General features: G+C 28.4%; 1 protein-coding gene across 4 annotated transcripts; it reads right to left on the bottom strand.

Annotated features, from left to right (window-relative positions):
• Positions 1–94: 94 nt before the first annotated feature.
• On the bottom strand, positions 95–14,783 carry LOC122711611. Of its 4 annotated transcripts, XR_006346130.1 has the most exons (10): positions 13,887–14,783; positions 12,979–13,355; positions 5,703–5,837; positions 4,071–4,183; positions 2,201–2,614; positions 1,870–2,109; positions 1,390–1,727; positions 1,109–1,289; positions 605–1,029; positions 95–540 (listed from the first exon to the last, which is right to left on the bottom strand). XR_006346130.1 is itself a non-coding variant. In XM_043930564.1 (9 exons), the coding sequence occupies exons 2-9, from the start codon at positions 13,016–13,018 to the stop codon at positions 766–768; spliced, it is 1,725 nt and encodes a 574-aa protein (XP_043786499.1). In that variant the 5' UTR covers positions 13,019–13,355; positions 13,887–14,783; the 3' UTR covers positions 95–765. The 4 variants fall into 4 exon arrangements, 3 of the variants coding, with proteins under 3 accessions (XP_043786499.1, XP_043786502.1, XP_043786501.1); XM_043930564.1 differs by having other exon boundaries at positions 95–1,029; XM_043930567.1 differs by lacking the exon at positions 5,703–5,837 and having other exon boundaries at positions 95–1,029.
• Positions 14,784–17,959: the final 3,176 nt, after the last annotated feature.

Raw genomic sequence — 17,959 nt, 5'->3', positions numbered from 1 at the left:
GTTCTTTCTTTCTTTCTTTCTTTTTTTTTTTTTTTTATTTCAACTATATAGAAAAACAGCCATGTCAACAAAACGGAATCATCATTAAACAAGCCACATCAACGAAAGTATCAACACGATACTATTTACAATAATAACACTATTAATTAAAAATTATTCACTACACCTATCACATATTATAATGTAATAAATTATATGTACACATTTATCGTTTTGAATTATGACGGCAGTGATCGTAGAAAAGAATTGTCATATCACAAAACGAATAACTTTTAAAATACAGAAATGCCTTGCTCAGTGGCAGCTAAGTGACAAATGATTAGGATATCATTTGAATAATATATAGGAAATGGTTTATTTTGCTTTTTCTGTGTGAACAAATGAATATAATAATGTTGATTATTAATTGTTCAATTTCTCAGCAAAGCAAAATTCTAGTTAATTAGCAAGGCAATACTGTACATCCTTTATTTTACGCATCAAGAAAAGTTCCTTTTAATCCATTAAGATAAACCAGATCCATCGAGATAAACTAAACATCTAAAAATTATTTACTAATTTAAAATTTTTATAATAATGACAGAAATTGAGCAAAAAAACTTACCTCCATATTAAAATAAATAAAGAAACTGATTTTAACAAATTCCAAAGCTTAATGGATCAAAAGAAAATGAATTGGCAATCGTAGAACCGATTAAAAAATTATACGAGAACTACAATAATAAACTAGATACGAGGATTTAGTTCCTTTAGCAAGTTCAGGAACTATTCTGAGTTTTCTAAATTTTCTTGAGCAGAAATTGTACTATTATCGTGGTTTTTGTACGCTGAAAAGAATGCTAAGGCTTTCATAAGTTGATAACTTTTGCTAATTGGGATATTACTGTCGTACAAACTTCTCGAGGCTTTGCAATCTACGTAGAACCACCAGTTGCACTTTAGAATCGTTTGATCGAACAGGGTAGATTCAGGACAGAGGAAGCTCTTCATAATCAGCCCATCGTCTGTCAATGCACAAACATGAAACACCTACGAAGAATAAAACAATTAGAATAAAAAATAAATAAATCTTCGTTTACATTATTTAATTTTATAAGAATAAATTTACCATGCATCCAAGATCTTCGTCTGCATAAAGTCCTGGAAAATGCTTTTGATCACCGCAATAAAAGCTCGTGTCTGGAAGATCCACTCGACTTGCGAAATTGTCATCAAAGTTCTTATCGTATCCCATTGGATAATACTCACGTGGTGCATTCATTACTTTAGTGGCTCCAGAATTATATTTGCTAAAAATATTAATAAAGACAACGATAACAATTTATTGGAAAAAGAAAAAGAAGTATTGCAGAAAGTTGAACGAAATATATATATATATATATATTTCACTTTTTGTGTGGAGACATGGTTGTAGTCGTAGTGCTAGTGCTGGTCGGTCCTTGATGTTTTCGCATAAGCTGTTGCTGTCTGAGAAGAATAGCCGCTTCCAGAGCTTCCAAGGTGATGTTACTAGCTTCCGCGAGAGCTTTCAACGACGTCTCCATTCCCTGAATGGGCGCTAAAGACGGAAGTGACAATGGCAACGATGATGAGGATGGCATCGATTGTCGTTTGTCGGTTTGCTGTTGCGATTTATTGAATTCAGCTGATTGGAGCGGCATTGGGTGAAGAGAAAGTAAAGTCATCTCGTTGACCGAGGAGGCGACTTCATCCCCGGGCAGAGGAAGCTAATGTATCGAAGAAATATAATAGATATAATAGAGAAATATATAAGAATTAATTAAAAACTATATCAATACTATAAAACAAAATTTAGAAAGAAATTGGCATTATAGCAAAAATTTTTGAATATTATAAGAAAATAACTACCTGACTGAAATCGTCTTTCGACACTTCGTTATCAGAATCCTCTAAAATAGCTGGATTGTTGCTGATTCGATCAGTCAATTGAGCAGACGATTGTGGCATCGAGATAAAGGGTGGTAAGCCATCATTCGTTGATTTAGAACTATCTGGTTCTACGATGCTACCAGCTGGTGGTATGGCAGCAACGATGTTTGGCAATTTTCCTGGCACTGCAGCTGCAACCGCGAGCATCTGTGGTGATGTCTATGGAATAGACATCAATTTTCGTCAAAGGATTGTTTTAACAATTTTAAGAATAAAAAATCAATGTGAATCCGAATTGAATGAAAATTACCTGATCCCTTATCACTTGCATTGGAACGACCTGTTGATGCCTTTTCTGTTGTTGAGCCACCATTTGTTTTTGTTGTTGAAGTTTCTGCAGTTGCTGCTGTCTCATGGCTTCCTGTTGTTGTAGCCTCTGTTGCTTCAATACTTGTAACGCGAAAGCTTCTTGTTGTAGTTTCAATTGCTGTTTCTGTTTGGCTTCTTGCATCAGTTGCTGTTGCCTCAACAAATCTTGCTGCGTTGCTGATAAAGAAGGTGCTGGTATGGTTCTAAGGACCGTGGAATTTTGTTGTACTACCAACTTTTGTCGTTCTGGTTGCTGAGCTATCGGCCTTGCTGCTCCAGGTGGCAAAGGTTTGAAAGGAGGCACCACTTGTCGAGTGTTTTGAGTGTGCTGTCTCTGATCATCTCGATTGGTCGCCTTAAACGAATCATTATCAATGTGTTAGAATTATATTATATTTTCTTAAAAAAAATTTGATTAAAAACACGTGAATAATTTTTGATAAAATTAATATTGACTTTTAATTGAATTAATTTAGAAATTTCATAGCACTACTTCAATTCCATTATTTATATATACGTAATATTTAAATACATTATGGATGGTAGTTCAAATGTGAATATACGGATGATTATGCATTTCAAAATTCTCTTGTCTAATATAATTTTTTATTTGCATGTATTCAAATAATTATGCATTAAAAATCCATGAAAATTGAATTGTAAATACACCATCGCGCTTAATATATTTAAATAAAGACATAAAAAGTTAGTGCATTAATATTTATCATTGAAAATTTTTTTTAAATGTTCTTTTTTTAGGATTGAAGAATAAATATCAAATAGAATAATATAATTTACATAAAATTTATAAAATGAAACTTTTTAACATTTTTATTATCTTTTTTTAAACTTTTAAGAACTAAGGAAAATATAATATATTTATTTTAGAATAACGAAGAAAATTGAAACATGTTTAAAAATTAATTGAAATACATATCTAATTAATTTTATGTAAATTACTAGGAATGTTGATGATTTATAAGTTTTAATTTTAATGATCTTGTCCTATTTCATTCATCTTTTTTTTTCGTATATCTATAATAATTAAATGTACATGCATTAGTATGAGAATGAGAATTTAACTAGGCCTAACGTGTATTGTGGAAAGTTTTATGCGAAGAGTTCACGCACTAATTACGATAAGCTTGGTCGCATACTTTAATCGATATTTTAATGAAAATAAACGTATCTAAAATTTGAAGATGTGACTAAAATTTTTATCCAGTGAATTGTTAATGTAATTTTAATATCAATCGATTAAGATAGATTCGAAAAGTGATTACAAGATTTAAAAAAAGTTTTCAAAAAAAAAGTAATCTTTAGATTAGTTTTCTTTTACAAAGATTAGAAATATTGTTTAAAGATTATCGTTGGAGATATTGACATTTTGTTATCTCATTTAACATTTTTTATCTTATTTAAAAAGGTACTATTAAGTATCAAAGAAACTATTTGTTTCCTCTTTTCTCATTATAATAAATTTAATGAGAAAGCAAACTTGGATCACGATTGCACAAAGAAAACAATGTTGAGCATTATATTATATGTGGATTCAATCGGAATCAGTGAAAAAAAGAAGAAAAAAAAAATGTTGCCATTATAGAAATCATGATGGAATTGCTTTTTACATTCTTATTCATCTTAGATTTTCCTTGAACTACTTAACAAGAAGGCACATATCTGTGTAACATATATAGAAAGTGATATAATGATAAGATTGTGTAATAGAATAAAAATTGTCAATACTATTCGTATCAAATTTACAAAATTTAATAATTAAAAACACGTTTCTACGTTTTTAATAGGCTTACCAAATTAGTATAGGACGATGATCCAATTCTACTTGTCTGTACACTTCTTCTTTTCAAAGCCTCTACATTGGACAGGGACTGACCAAAGCCCAGCTCGTCGCCCACCGAAAATCCTAAAGTTAATAGTGGTATTAATTGTTATAAAGTTATATATCATAAAATTTTTAAATCTAAATTTAAATAAACCTAAACATTTCAAAACATTTCATTTTATTCCGAGGTAAAAACTTATATAATGAAATAAATTCTATATATTTGGATGCTCTGATGATATTTTGATTAAAATATATATCAATTTAATATTTATTTTAATATTTATCTAGCTGGAAAGCATAGTATAGAATATCATTTTAAATAAACCTTCCAGACATGCATTCGTTTTTTATATTAATTTTTATTAAATTATGCACATTATGTAAGTGATAAATACCATTACTCCAAAAGAATGCGAGAAACCAGATCTTTTAGAAGAGAGAATTAAAAAGAGTTAAGCAATCACATATTACGCAAGAATCCATATTGCTTTTCTTAATGTTCTATAAATTTGCAAACTTTTTAAGACGATCCTTTTGATCTTTGATCAATTTTAATGTAAATTAAGTTTTTATTACACGTGCCATCTTCCTGGCTTAAATGAATAATGTAATGTGTATAATATTCTTTTTTTTTTTTCTTATTTATCCTATTCATACTTGTCAAAGTAACAGCGAAAAGAGAGATTTTTTTTTTTTAAAGTGAAAAAGATAATGTTTCATTTCACGCATGCTTTACACCATTGATTAGGATCTTATGGTAATTCACTTTTTGTGCTTCGTTTCATAACATAAATTTCTTTTAATAAGACAATGTACATAATTATCGATTTAACGTTATGAATAAATGAATATTATTCGATTCTATTTTTCATTTTTATTTTTGTGGATATTATATATTATGAATAAAGAAATAAAGAGGACAATTTTATGTGATTTTATGTGAAATTTTAAATTTGTAATGTTATGATCACAGATTTGATATCTCAAAAACTGATATAGAAAATATTCAATTATTCAGTTCTTGCATAATGCGCAATTAGTTACACGAGATAACGCGCAAAACACCCGATTTTTTTCTTCTTTTCTTTTCCAACAACATATATTGAAAAATCAGGCCGCCAAATAATAGATGCAGACAGTGGAAAGTATGTTATTTACAAATCCTGCAAGAAAATATATAATGACTTACTACTCAACATAGAGGAAAGTTAATTGATTCAAGTGACAGCGAAACAGTCATAAGAAACATGTCGATTTTTGAAAATAGAATCGTTACATGCATATTTTACATTGTCTGAAATATTTTTTTTTTACAAACAATAGAAAAAATAAGCACATTAACACTTTCTCTGTTTTATACACATCACATTATTCCAACAATATCCAGATAAATATATGCACATAAGAGTATGTTAATGTATCAAGTGATAGAATTGGAAAAAATATTGTTAATCATCAATGTACAATATATTTACATATATATAATACTTGCAATCGATTAATTATAACACGATGGAAGATTGAAGAATTTACAATGTCGGCATTCAGAGCAATTATTTTTCGCGAAAAATGTTTCGACCGGTTTGTTTCGACTCACCCAGGCCGACGTAGCCTTTGACACCTCCAAGATTTCGTACTCGAAATAGGCCGGATTTTTTGAAGGCGCAGTTAAGCACGAAACCAAAGTCCGACTGAAACACGCACGTCCCTAGTGTCTCCCGCCACGTGCATCCTGCAACCAAACCGGAAGAGAAGAACAACTATGGATCCCTGCCCCGATTCAGCTTCCGATTTCATTGTAATTAATTTCTCTCAGTGACTCGTCTATCTGTATTGTAAACTCAATGATGTGCAAATTAATTTCGAGATCAATACTAAAATAATTATTAATATTCGACGAAAAAATTAAACTAAATATTTATCGAACAATGAAAACATTGAAACAACTTTATATAATGAAAAATTATTAAACGCTCGATTATTTTTGTTAATTAAGAATGAAATGTATTCTTCTCTTCTACTTACTTCTTTTTATTTTCTTGAAAAATTAACGGTTCGTCGTTATTTTAGGAAATCGGCAATAAATTTTCAGAAACAATAGAAGAACTTTCTCAGAGAAAGTTCAACGTTTTAAACCGGATTTTTCGACGTAAAAATATGGAATCGACGCGACACTACGATGAAAACTTGCGTTCTTCTTATTATTCTAAACTATTCGAATCAGTTAATAAAGGATTTAATCGATCTCGACTAAAATTGCGAGCATGAGAATCTCCATAAATACCGATTCGAGGACAGATTTAATCCACCATTCCTAATCTGTGCTATTGACCCCTGTCCGTGAATGGATATCATAAACGACGATCTCATCGAGCACGATAACCTTGATTGTAATTAATAATTTTTTTCATGAACAACATTGATACGATCGTTTTAATTCAATCTCAGTTTTTCATGACGTTAACGTAATGTCGTAATTAATTTTCATATAAATAGAACGTTAACGAAGTTTTTCTTTTTTTTTTTTTAGATCAAGATAATTAAAGATGGAATAAAGATACTATTATTTTTAGAATAATTGAAAGATTCATTCGTAATCAATACGTATTTTGTTATACAACAAGTAAAATGTCAATTATTCGAATAATTAATTAGAAGATTCTTTGGATAATTTCAAATAATTTGTGAATACATCACGAAACAAATAGAAATTAAACAATTTTGAAATATGGACATAAAATACTCATAAGGAAAATATATATTTCATAAGGAAAATAAAAAAATAAATTAATTATTTTTAGATACATTCTAGGATGCATTGTACAGAATTTAAACATTTTTAGATATAGTTAAATACATATTTCGGACAACCAATTAATAGATAAGTGAAATTTAAATGATTGACGTTTTACTGTAGTAAATAACTTTCGTTTTCCTCTCGTGATGCCAATTTTAGTGAAATCAGTGTTTAAGTGTTACAAATTCCAAATGGATCTTTTTCCATTACATCTGCACCAAGTCGTCATCGACTACATAATTTTCTCCAACGAGATGACTCAATCGTTTAAGATAACAATATTCACTCAAAGAAGAAACAAAATCTTCGTTGACCTCTCACAATGTACAAAAAAAAATGAAATCACACACAGATTTTGAAGAAAGTTTAAACAGACGGATCATGTAAGAATATGCAAATTATGATCCTATATGCTTAGTCAAAAATTCACACCATCATTTAAATATTGATTTAAATAAAATATCACAGATGTATTAGAATTTCTTGTTGTTAGTGACATTATTATTAATTGTGAAATATATCAGAGGTTTTATTTTTTTGGAATTAAATTCCTTTCAATCATCGTGATTGATAAAGAGGAAGAAGGATATTGAAAGAAATGTTCCAAAGTCTGTGAAAGGAATATATACTTCCGGAACTCGAGTTTTCGAGGAGAAGATTTGCCAACGTGCCATTGGGCCACAGCCTACTGACCCACTTGAAAAGTCCAATCAACCTTTCGACCACGAAGACTGGCCACGTTCTATGCTTCAAAATCAGTTCCGTTTCTCAAAAAATTCTTGATAATCTTGCTCTTTCGAAATTAAATAAGTAAAGATTGCGACATTGTAACAGTTTTGTAAAATTAACTTTACGATCTGTATAATTAATAGTTAATAGCACTTCTTTCGTTCCTTTTTTGTACGTTTTTTTCGATTTTACTTCATATTCTAAATATGAATTTTTTTTCATCTCGTCATTGCATTAATGGATAAAATTGTCTTGAATTAATTATAGAGATGAAATGGTAATTGTAATATGTAAATTGCAAGAAAAAGTAAATGGTTATTTTCTCGAAAAATAAATTTCTTCTTATAAAAACACCAATAAATATTAAAATGATTTGATTTGAATTCAAATGTTAATTATAATTTATAACTATTTAAATTAATTGATAGATGTTTTTAATGCATATCAGTTGTGATATATTTACATCATTGTATTAGCATCTCAATTATGAAATTGTAACTTTGGACTGGATGCAAATTCACTTTCTTAATACTTTTGTGATCGTTGAATACATTTTCTACTTCTTTTATGTCCTTAGCCTATATTTCTTGTGCCATAATTCTATGTAATATTTTACAAACGGAGAAGAAAGTTATCATATTTAATATTCCACGTTTCATACAATGTTTCACAATAAACGAAAAGATTGAAAATAATGAAATTTTATGAGTACATTTTTGTATTATCTGAAAATGATTTAAAATCTACATAATAAAAGTTTCATAGACGTTTCAGTTTGAATGTTCAGCTTACGTTGCGTGCATGAATATAGTGAAATTTTCAAACGAGAAAGCTTAAGCCTACATGTTGACCGAATTACTGAAGAATAAAGTCACAGATTATCCTTAAGAAGAATGTTATTTAACGAACGATTGTAGCAAAAAATATGAAAGTTCCAATAAACTTTGAAACATTTACAAATTATTTGAATATTATTAAATATTGTATATAATTTATTTGAATAGCTAAATGATATTTTACATTTGGAAAAATGTTTCTTGAAAAATTTTCTCATAAGATCTTTGTTAATTATCAAACATATAAATTTTTTTTATTTAATTAAATGTCTTATTTCTAAAATAAAAATAATAAAATATAATTCATCATTTCAATTCAAATTATCTTTTATTTCAATATATTTAAGCTACTAAATGATTTTAAATTATGTAACTTCTCAAAATCATAATAATTCTTTCTGATTTTTTTGAAACAAATTTTGTATAAAATTTATTTACTTTTTTTTTATTTTTTCATTTTAAGGAATTCCAGTCTTGTTCCAAAAGCTGGATCAGATTCTAATCTCTTTCAAGATTCTATTCACTGGTAAGATCGAGGACGATGATTTTGGTGGTAAAAATTTCAAGGATACTTTCACTGTTTCTTTTTAAGAGTAATCCCAGTCACGCAGTCTAATTACGCAAAATCGTATGAATGGAGAATTAAATTCACTTTTCTTTATCTGTCATCGTTTCTTGATTTTATATGAAACGACACAACGATTCGTTCTTAGGAGTAAATCTGCGCAATACTTTCCCATGAACGCGGCGGCCTTTACCTTTACCTTGAGAACGGTACTCCTTTACAATCGCCTCTCTCATAATCGTAGCTCATTTGTCATCGAATCTTTTTTCTGATTTAAAAAATTCGACAGGATTTATAAATAGTCAACGACTATATAAAATGAATCGTGAAATCTTATAATTGAAAATTAAATGAAATTTAATATTTTTTATTTATATATACCAAATACTTTTTTTTTTTATTTTATTTTTTTTTTTATTTTGTGACAAATAGAATCTGAATCGTCATTAAAGAAAGAATAAATCGTTGAAGATATTGAAAACATAAAACGATATTTTTCCTTTTTTTGAATATAAATAATTTATTACTTGCGTAGAGAAATCGTCTTCGTTTCTCTTCGTTATTGACATCAAATATTTTTATACGAAAAGAAGAGGAGATGAAAAAAATCTGAAGATCGTCACTAAAGAAGTGATAGAAAGATAACCAGTATGTAGAAAGTGACCAGTTGGATACAAAACGTTCACATAGACCCGTTGCTGACCCGATTCCCCAAATAACATTTAGCTGTCGAAAACTTAGTGGAAACATTATTGGAATTAGATGAGTATCATCATCCTATAAGAATCTGTGCCTCTGTATCCGTTTTGAAAGCTGCTTCCTCGTCGAATAAATCGATCCAGTGAATGGAAACCACAATTGATACACAAAACACAATTTGTTACAGTTTTCTTCTTTTCTTACACGAAATCCAACAATCTATCTTCATCAAATGATATTCCATTTGATCCAACGAACATTAATTACAGAGAAACTGAATCTTTATTACAACTTTTCCTTTCTAAAAAAAAAATTAATCCTTGAATCTTTCTCAAAAATCTTCATAGAGTAAATTTTCAAGCGAATTATAAGATCATTGTATCTCTTTCATTGCATTCTTTTTCCTCGACAAATTTTCTCGACGCCTCGTATTTATATAAAACTCATCATCTCATCACAATCCAACTAATTATCATTCGATTTCCAACGTGAAAGTCATTTTTTCGATAAATATACAGAGAAAGTTGGAATGACGAGCGTATTACACGCTGTCAACAAAAAATATAATCGTAACAGCAGTAAAAGTTTTCACGACCCATACATATATATATATACATATATACGTCTCTTATTATCTTCGAGTATCATTACACATTGCTGGATTGTTCGAAAATATATACAATTTCATCTATGACACGCGCCATTGACTCGATTTCGATCCCCTTTCTCGATTCGTGTTTATAATCATTGACACAATTGTCGACACGAGCAAAATAATTGCTTACTTTCGTCGCTTGCTTTCGTTCTATTTCTCTCGCATCAATATTTTTATCAATGTTGAACCGATGTTTTTTACACTTTCTAGTTCGCGCCAATGCATACGATCGACTTTACTGTTACTTTTCCTCTTCAATGATTCTGTCCTCGTCGCATCGCGGCCATTCAATTGCGTTTATGCATATCATTTAATGCACCGTTCCATTCGGCGCTTCGCTCGTTTACGCGGGAACATAAACGCTACGATAAATAATTTCTTTGGTGAAGAAGAGGATGTAATTGTTGAGATTTTATTTTATTTTTTTTTTTTTTCGATGCAGAGAAAGCCTCAGAATGATAATAAATAGAAAAATCAAGTGAAAAAGGTTTGAGGATTGTCCATGTTATGTAATGTTTCATATCATATTGCATAAATATAAATATTATAATATGTAAAGTATATTATATGATATGATATACTTATTTCGTCTTTAAAAAACTTTTTTGAGAAACTTTAATTATATTCTCTATCAATCAAGTATTTCTACTAATTTGCTATTTAACTTTCTCTTATTATATCATAATCAAAGCACGAATACTTAAATTTCTTCGTTAATATGGTAAAATTATGATTACAGTATAATTTATTTTTTGATTTCTTTAAAAATTACAAAATAAATTAAAGTAAATTTAATTTTAATTAAGCAGAGCAAAAACTTCTATAAGAAAATATAAAACATAACAAAAATAATTATTATCAACAGACATGGAAAATTCTTTTGGATATTATGCTTGAAGTACAATTATTGTTTCCTTTGAATAAAACATTGTAATGGACATTTATGTAGAAAAAAAAATATTATGTATATAAAATTGAATGTTGTAATGTATTGTATTGATGATTGTGAATAAATAAATAAGGAATAAAATCAATTTTGATTTCTTCCTAAATTTAATATTTTTATAATTATCGTTGAGAAATCGAATATTAATTAATATTTAATATTTTACAACTTATTTACATTTTTATATATACAAATTTCTAAAATCTCTTATAGTTCCTTATTCGATTTTTATTATAATTAGTGAAAGAAGATTCAGTAAATGCTGAAAGAACTTTGAATATTTCAACATTTTTTTCACTTCTATTGCAAATATAACAACTATCTAAATAAAAACGAAGATTTATTTCTAATATTTTTTCAGTAAATTTTTATTACAAGCTACATTCGTAATACTGTAACATCGCGACGCATGATGCAAAACCACACATCGGTCATGCTTAAGTTGTGGAGAAGAGGACCGTGAAATTAATGAAAATTACTTCTGCTAGCCCACGAAAAGCCATAGTAGCAGGATATGTATGTAGTGCGGTTAAGAACGCAATACTTCCCACACTTTTCGATACGAAGAATCATATTTACAAAGATCCCTGTATTAAAATGAGAGGAATATAGCTTATACTTATATAGAGAAGTACTAAGCCATTATCAATGAAAGATGATTATTTGAAAATCTAGTAATGAAGTCCAGTAATAGTAAGATCGAGTGATAAGGAAAAAATAGTAAGATTGAGTATACTATGATGTCAGTCAAGATAGATCTGGGTTCGATAGCACAGAATATAAAATGCTTTGATACAAAGCGTGAATGGTGGAGAAAAGGCCCAAAAACCCAAAAAGAATATTGTAAGATACTAGTTTCCAATCCTTGCATATATCATCATTTATTAAATCAAAAAGAGAAAAGGAATATAAAATGAAATACATTGGAAACTAGTTATTAAATATTTAGACATAATTTTGATATATAAGTCTCATATCATAAAAAGATTCTGTGATTATGATTTGTGTAATAAAGTATAATATACTTTAGTGGTCAGAAACTTTTAGATCGAGACTTGTATTGAACGCTTAAATATTCATATGACATAAAACGAATATTTAAATATTTGCACAAGAATATCCAAATATCTTAATTATACACTCGAAAACGCAGCTTCTAGTTTATGTAAATATGTATTTTCAACACGATCTTCTTCATATTAATTCCTCAAATTAATCGATATAGAAACTTTACTTTCCAGGTTCACGATTTTTTAGCGATAATTATATGATTATAATTATAATGTTACGTCTATACTTTCACCTTTCTTTTATGAACTATAATTCCAAGTTCCACATAAAACGTTACGAAATCATGTATCTCAAGTCATCATCAATGAAAACTGTCAATGAACGATATCAAACATTCTAGAAGAATCATTTACTAAATTCTAAACTCGATCGTCGACTAATCTTTTAATTTTAATATCCAATCAATCTTTTAATTTTAATATCCAATCAATTCCTATAAATATCTCCTATAAATAATTACATGCAAATTAAAAACACGAACACACGATATACAATTATGAGAAAATACACACGTCAAATTTAGAAGCTGCATCTTAAAATTTGAAACAAATATGACAAATAACTGTTCTACGTACCGACAACTACGAAGAGGAACAAGGTCGTGGCGATCTTCATACTTGTCTATCCAGTTTTAGTTATCGTTTAGTTTTGCAAAATACTCGATAATTGTCTCGAAACGTTTCCTCTTCGAGATATCTCCTCTTCAAGGATTTTTCAACGTCCACCGTTGGATATTTACTCTCGTATTCTCGATTATCAAAAAATCCGCGAAATTACGAGCCTTTGGTGATATTCCACGATAGAAAGATAAAAAGATACGACAGGTTACTCGTTCCCGCGGACACTAATACTGTATGGACATGTTCCTCGAAGGCGAGCACGCTTTCAGACCCCATCTGGTTTCCAGGGACGGCTGAAACTTGGCTCCACTTTCCAGATCCCCTCCCATTCTCTTCACGTCATCGTGGAAAACGTTTGATAGTTGGTGATTACATATGCGGTTAAAATACATGCGTGTTAAACGTGCATGAAAAAGTTCGAGGAATATTTCATGTAAGATTTTTATCGGTATTCGTTAAAATATATTCGCTCAAATTTGTGATTTTATTAAAAAAATTCAGTTAGTCGAATTATTGAATTTTTTCGAGCTGATGATATCTTTGATCTCAAATATTTTTTTAAAATTGGAAAGAAAATATCTTTTTTTTTGAAAAAGAAATTGTTACTATTGTTAATTCTATCTTGTTATTCTCGCTGTTATTATTCGATATTTCTTGATCTCCAATATCTTTTACATTTTTTAATATTGGAAATATGTTTTTCTTTTCGAAGAAACATCCGTATCTGAAATATTTTGATTCCAATTTCCAATTTCCAAGTAGGAATTAAAACTTGCAATTGAGGTTTAATTTCAAGAGATCAAATGATGGTGATATTTCTATTTGTAGAAATTGTTTAAGAATATTAGAAATTACACAGGTACCTTCTTTCCTGAGAAGAGACGGTCCTGTCGAAGTCCCCACCAAGCTTGAACGGGAACGGTTTGCTCACGGCATAGGTTCGATACGCGCACGTTCGAAGCGGCTATGAGTAAAATCCTGTCGAAGTGTCGGTGACCCACTCGGATGAAACGATAACGGGATCGTCATGCATTCATTCACGAGCGAATTGATCGACAGGTTGGGAGGATCGGCTGGTTTTTAGGTCTTTCAAAGATTCGACAAAACAACTCTGTCTACAGATTTTTATCTCCTCTCTCTGGTTTCTTCGAAATTGATTGTATCCTCGTTTTACGTTCCATCAAATAATTTTAATACGTAGTAATATAACGTTCGAATTCGATTCTAGTTGTGTGTATGTTTGATTGAAATTAGAATTTTTTTTAGATTTATTCTAGAATTTTATGAAATTGAATATTGATAATAAATTCCAATTTGATTATATTTATTTTATTAATCGTAGTAAAATTCTATTAACTGTTTTCAGGTATCTGTGATTGGATCAAGTTTGCTATGGGTCAAGTTTTAAGTACGAGTGATGTAATAATGCATTCCGTTACACCGATTTTACAGTGAAATCGTGCCTCTTACTTTGTAGACGTGTGTTAAGAAATATGGTCGTGCAGTTCTTGATTTTTAAATTACAGATTGTTGTTTCATTTGACATTACTTATAAATTAATAGAAATACATCAATACTATGGAGGAAAACCATGTAGTTAAATCCAAACACGTTTATTTGATGTTTAAAGTTTAATGCCAAAGATATTATTATGCACTCGGCCATGTGAATGTCAAGTGTAGATCAAGGTTTAATAGCTGCTTTTGTCTCTTATTTTTATTCTTCTTTATCTCTTATTCTTAATTCTTTTTTATCTAATAAAATATTGATAATTGATTAATTTAAATAATTTTTATATTATATACTTTCACAATAATATTGATTTATATTTTTTTTAATAGAATTATTCCTTCAATTTTGTTCAGTTTTGTTAATTCAAGTTATGTATATCCAATTGAAATATTTTATTTATAAACATAGATTTTAGATATAAATTTTTGTTAATATTAAAGAAAATTAAAAAATAGTAAAATACAAAAGAAAAAAGTTGAAAGTTTCATTCAAGAAACTCGTGTAATCATATATGATTAGTCTTTTGAAATTTTACAATAAAATATATTTCATTATTGTTACTTCTTTTAAAATTGTATGATTATTTTTATATCGTTATTTCTATGATCTTCTCTCATTGATATTTTTACTTGAAAATTAATAATATAATTTTAGATATAAACTCAATTTTCTTTCAGTAAGTGAAATCTTGTTATGTTTATCTTTAATGCTTTGTTAAGCATAATGAAATGCACTTTCTTTCATTACATTTCTTTAATATCATGTATATTTTAATATATAATCTTCCGCATTTCTTTTTCTTCCACCGTAAATGATGTTTATCCTTCCGTTTTTTATTATCATTATTTGCTCTAATCTTGAATAAACAGAAAACATAGAATTGATTAATATTTAAAAATCAATATATATCATAATTATTTTTAAATAATATCAAAGAAGCAAAGATATTGTTTGAAAAATTAGATTGTTTTAACTAAAAATAGTTTAGAATTATTGAAACTCAAATAAGTAATTTATAAGGATTATCCCTTATTGATTTAATTTCTGTAATCCTTGTCCATTAATCATTCATTATTAAAAATAAATCATTTTTAAAAAATTGGTTTTACCTCAATAATGATCATTGAAAATCGTAATAATAAATAATAATAAATTTTAACACATAACAATTTTAATTATTTTGATTTAATTATATCATTATATAATTAAATTAATTATATCATTATATAATTCTTTTAAAAATTAAAATGAATATTTATTTTTTATAATAGTAATTCTAGAAAATAAAAAAGGAATAAAAAGTAAAATACGAAAGATTATAATAAAAACTTATCTTAAAAAAAAGAGTTAATTATAGTTTTAACGTTTATCAAACAGAATGATCTAATTATATCTCTGCTGACCCTTTTTCCAATGTCAGGAGCTTTTATTGTTAGTATCTCATCAATCATTCTAATCAGATTCGTAAAAATATCGTGACGTCGTGATATGAATACTTCTCTGATAAAAATAGCAAGCATCTAACTGCTTCATCTAAAAATTGATAATTCGAATTAATTATATCAGATAACTACAAGAGATCTTGCGTATAAAAGTATTTTATGATATTCTGGGGAAATAATTAATTTAATATTCATATTCCTAAAGTCTCTATCTAAAATTAAAATGGAAATAAACATTTATTATATTAATTATTATTTTTCTTAAGTAGTAATTTCTTTTTCGTATTAATTTTCGTCATTTTAAAAAACAATTTCTATTAATGCTAAATATAATTTGTTTGAAAATATTTAGATTGATAATTTTTTTTAATAATAATAATTATCGTAATGTGAAATCATAAACTATATTTATCTTCGCTTATCTTCGCTTGTCCCATAATCGTTAGAATTTTATTTTTGTCCAGAAAAGTACAGTATCTGCCATCTATAGCCGAAAATTAAAACACAACTGTTAGACTTCAATTCATTTCTAGCTCTTGATAAACATCATTTTTGTAATTATTTCTTTTCTTACGCATTAAAAATTTCAAAGTATTAAAATAATATTCGTACCAATTTTTCTACGTTTATCAAAATTTCACTAGAAAAGAAATTTTTAAAATTATTAATAAAGAGAATGCACAAAAAGAAAGTTCATATTTTTATAAATGTGATTAAAAATATCGAATCTAAAATAATGATTTCATCACATTAAAGTTTACCACTAGCTATATTATCGATTTTGCATATATATTTGCGTCTTGTTTCCTATAAATATTTCCTATAAATGCTTCAGAGGGCTATTTTAAAATTGAGCATACCTCTAACAAGAATTTTTGAGGTGGATGCAATGCATTCGCGGCACGTATGTATCAGAGAAGCAGCATCGATCGTTATGCAAGAATGGCGCCGATTTGACTCTCTTTATTTAAATTAATTTCCTCGTTTGTTTCGGTATCACCCATTGTATGGTTATGCCTTTCGCCATCTAAAGATAAACCTTCGTTATAAACGTCGCATTCTCTTATCATCGTACGAATACGGATGATGTACGCTTTGCATTCGCAAAGATGATCTCTCACGTTATCGGCGGGCATTAAAAATAGCCTGTAACGATTCAAAACATTTCAATTTGGTCTTTTCATCGATAATTATAATCTTCTTTCAAAGAATCGTGGATGGACGAATTGTGATCGTGTCACAGAGGGGTTCCATACACCCGCAATTATTCTATCTATTGATTTTATGATCCGGTTGTGAACAGAAAAAGAGAAGCAAAAAGTCGGTGGTAAATTATAGTTACTCCAATTGTTCGATTTCGTGTTCTCTTTGATACACATCGTATGTAATAATAAATTGTTTGAAATGTATATATAATTTTGATTTAATATATAGAAAGTTCGTTTTCGTCTCTTCTTTCAAGAATATCTGGTTCTCTAAACAGTTAATTAATTATCTATGTCAATTCATGTTCTGAATATTAAGTTGTATTTCACACGAACGAATTACAAATTTGCCTTTGTATTAATTTTATGGATTTTCATCAAATAATAATTTCCATTCCTTATGAATGATATACATAAGTATCATTGTTTTGAAATATCTTATAGATGTTATACAATTGAAATTTCAATTCGATCAATAAGATGAATAATTACAATTTTTTAATCTGAATCAAAGTCGATCAGAAGGGTTCATAGAACTCTCGATGGCTTAATGATTTTTATATGCACAATTTAATCAGTGTAATTACTCTGTTCAACATTCAAGCTGATTTCTTAGAGCATACGGCCGCAATTCGTTGACGGTCTTCGTTGATAGCGCAAGAAAGAAAAACCTTCTTGCGAATGATCATAACACTAACTCCTCTGTCCGACATTTAATTAACTCCGTTTTGCCGTACTCAGAAACGAAACTGTAAACCATCATTATATTTAGTATTA

Source organism: Apis laboriosa, unplaced genomic scaffold (assembly GCF_014066325.1).
Source record: "Apis laboriosa isolate Shangri-la unplaced genomic scaffold, ASM1406632v1 scaffold174_cov162, whole genome shotgun sequence".
Classification (NCBI taxonomy): domain Eukaryota; kingdom Metazoa; phylum Arthropoda; class Insecta; order Hymenoptera; family Apidae; genus Apis; species Apis laboriosa.
The sequence above is the reverse complement of the archived record's forward strand: the minus strand, read 5'-3'. Positions and strand labels throughout refer to the sequence as shown.

Bases quoted from the DNA above. Each gene is read 5' to 3' on its own strand.
- LOC122711611 (XM_043930564.1), bottom strand. From the start codon at position 13,018: ATGAAGATCGCCACGACCTTGTTCCTCTTCGTAGTTGTCG. The intron at 5,838-12,978 runs GTACGTAGAACA...GTTTGGTTGCAG, and splicing joins GTTCCTCTTCGTAGTTGTCG to GATGCACGTGGCGGGAGACA. The intron at 2,615-4,070 runs GTAAGCCTATTA...GATTCGTTTAAG, and splicing joins CATCGTCCTATACTAATTTG to GCGACCAATCGAGATGATCA.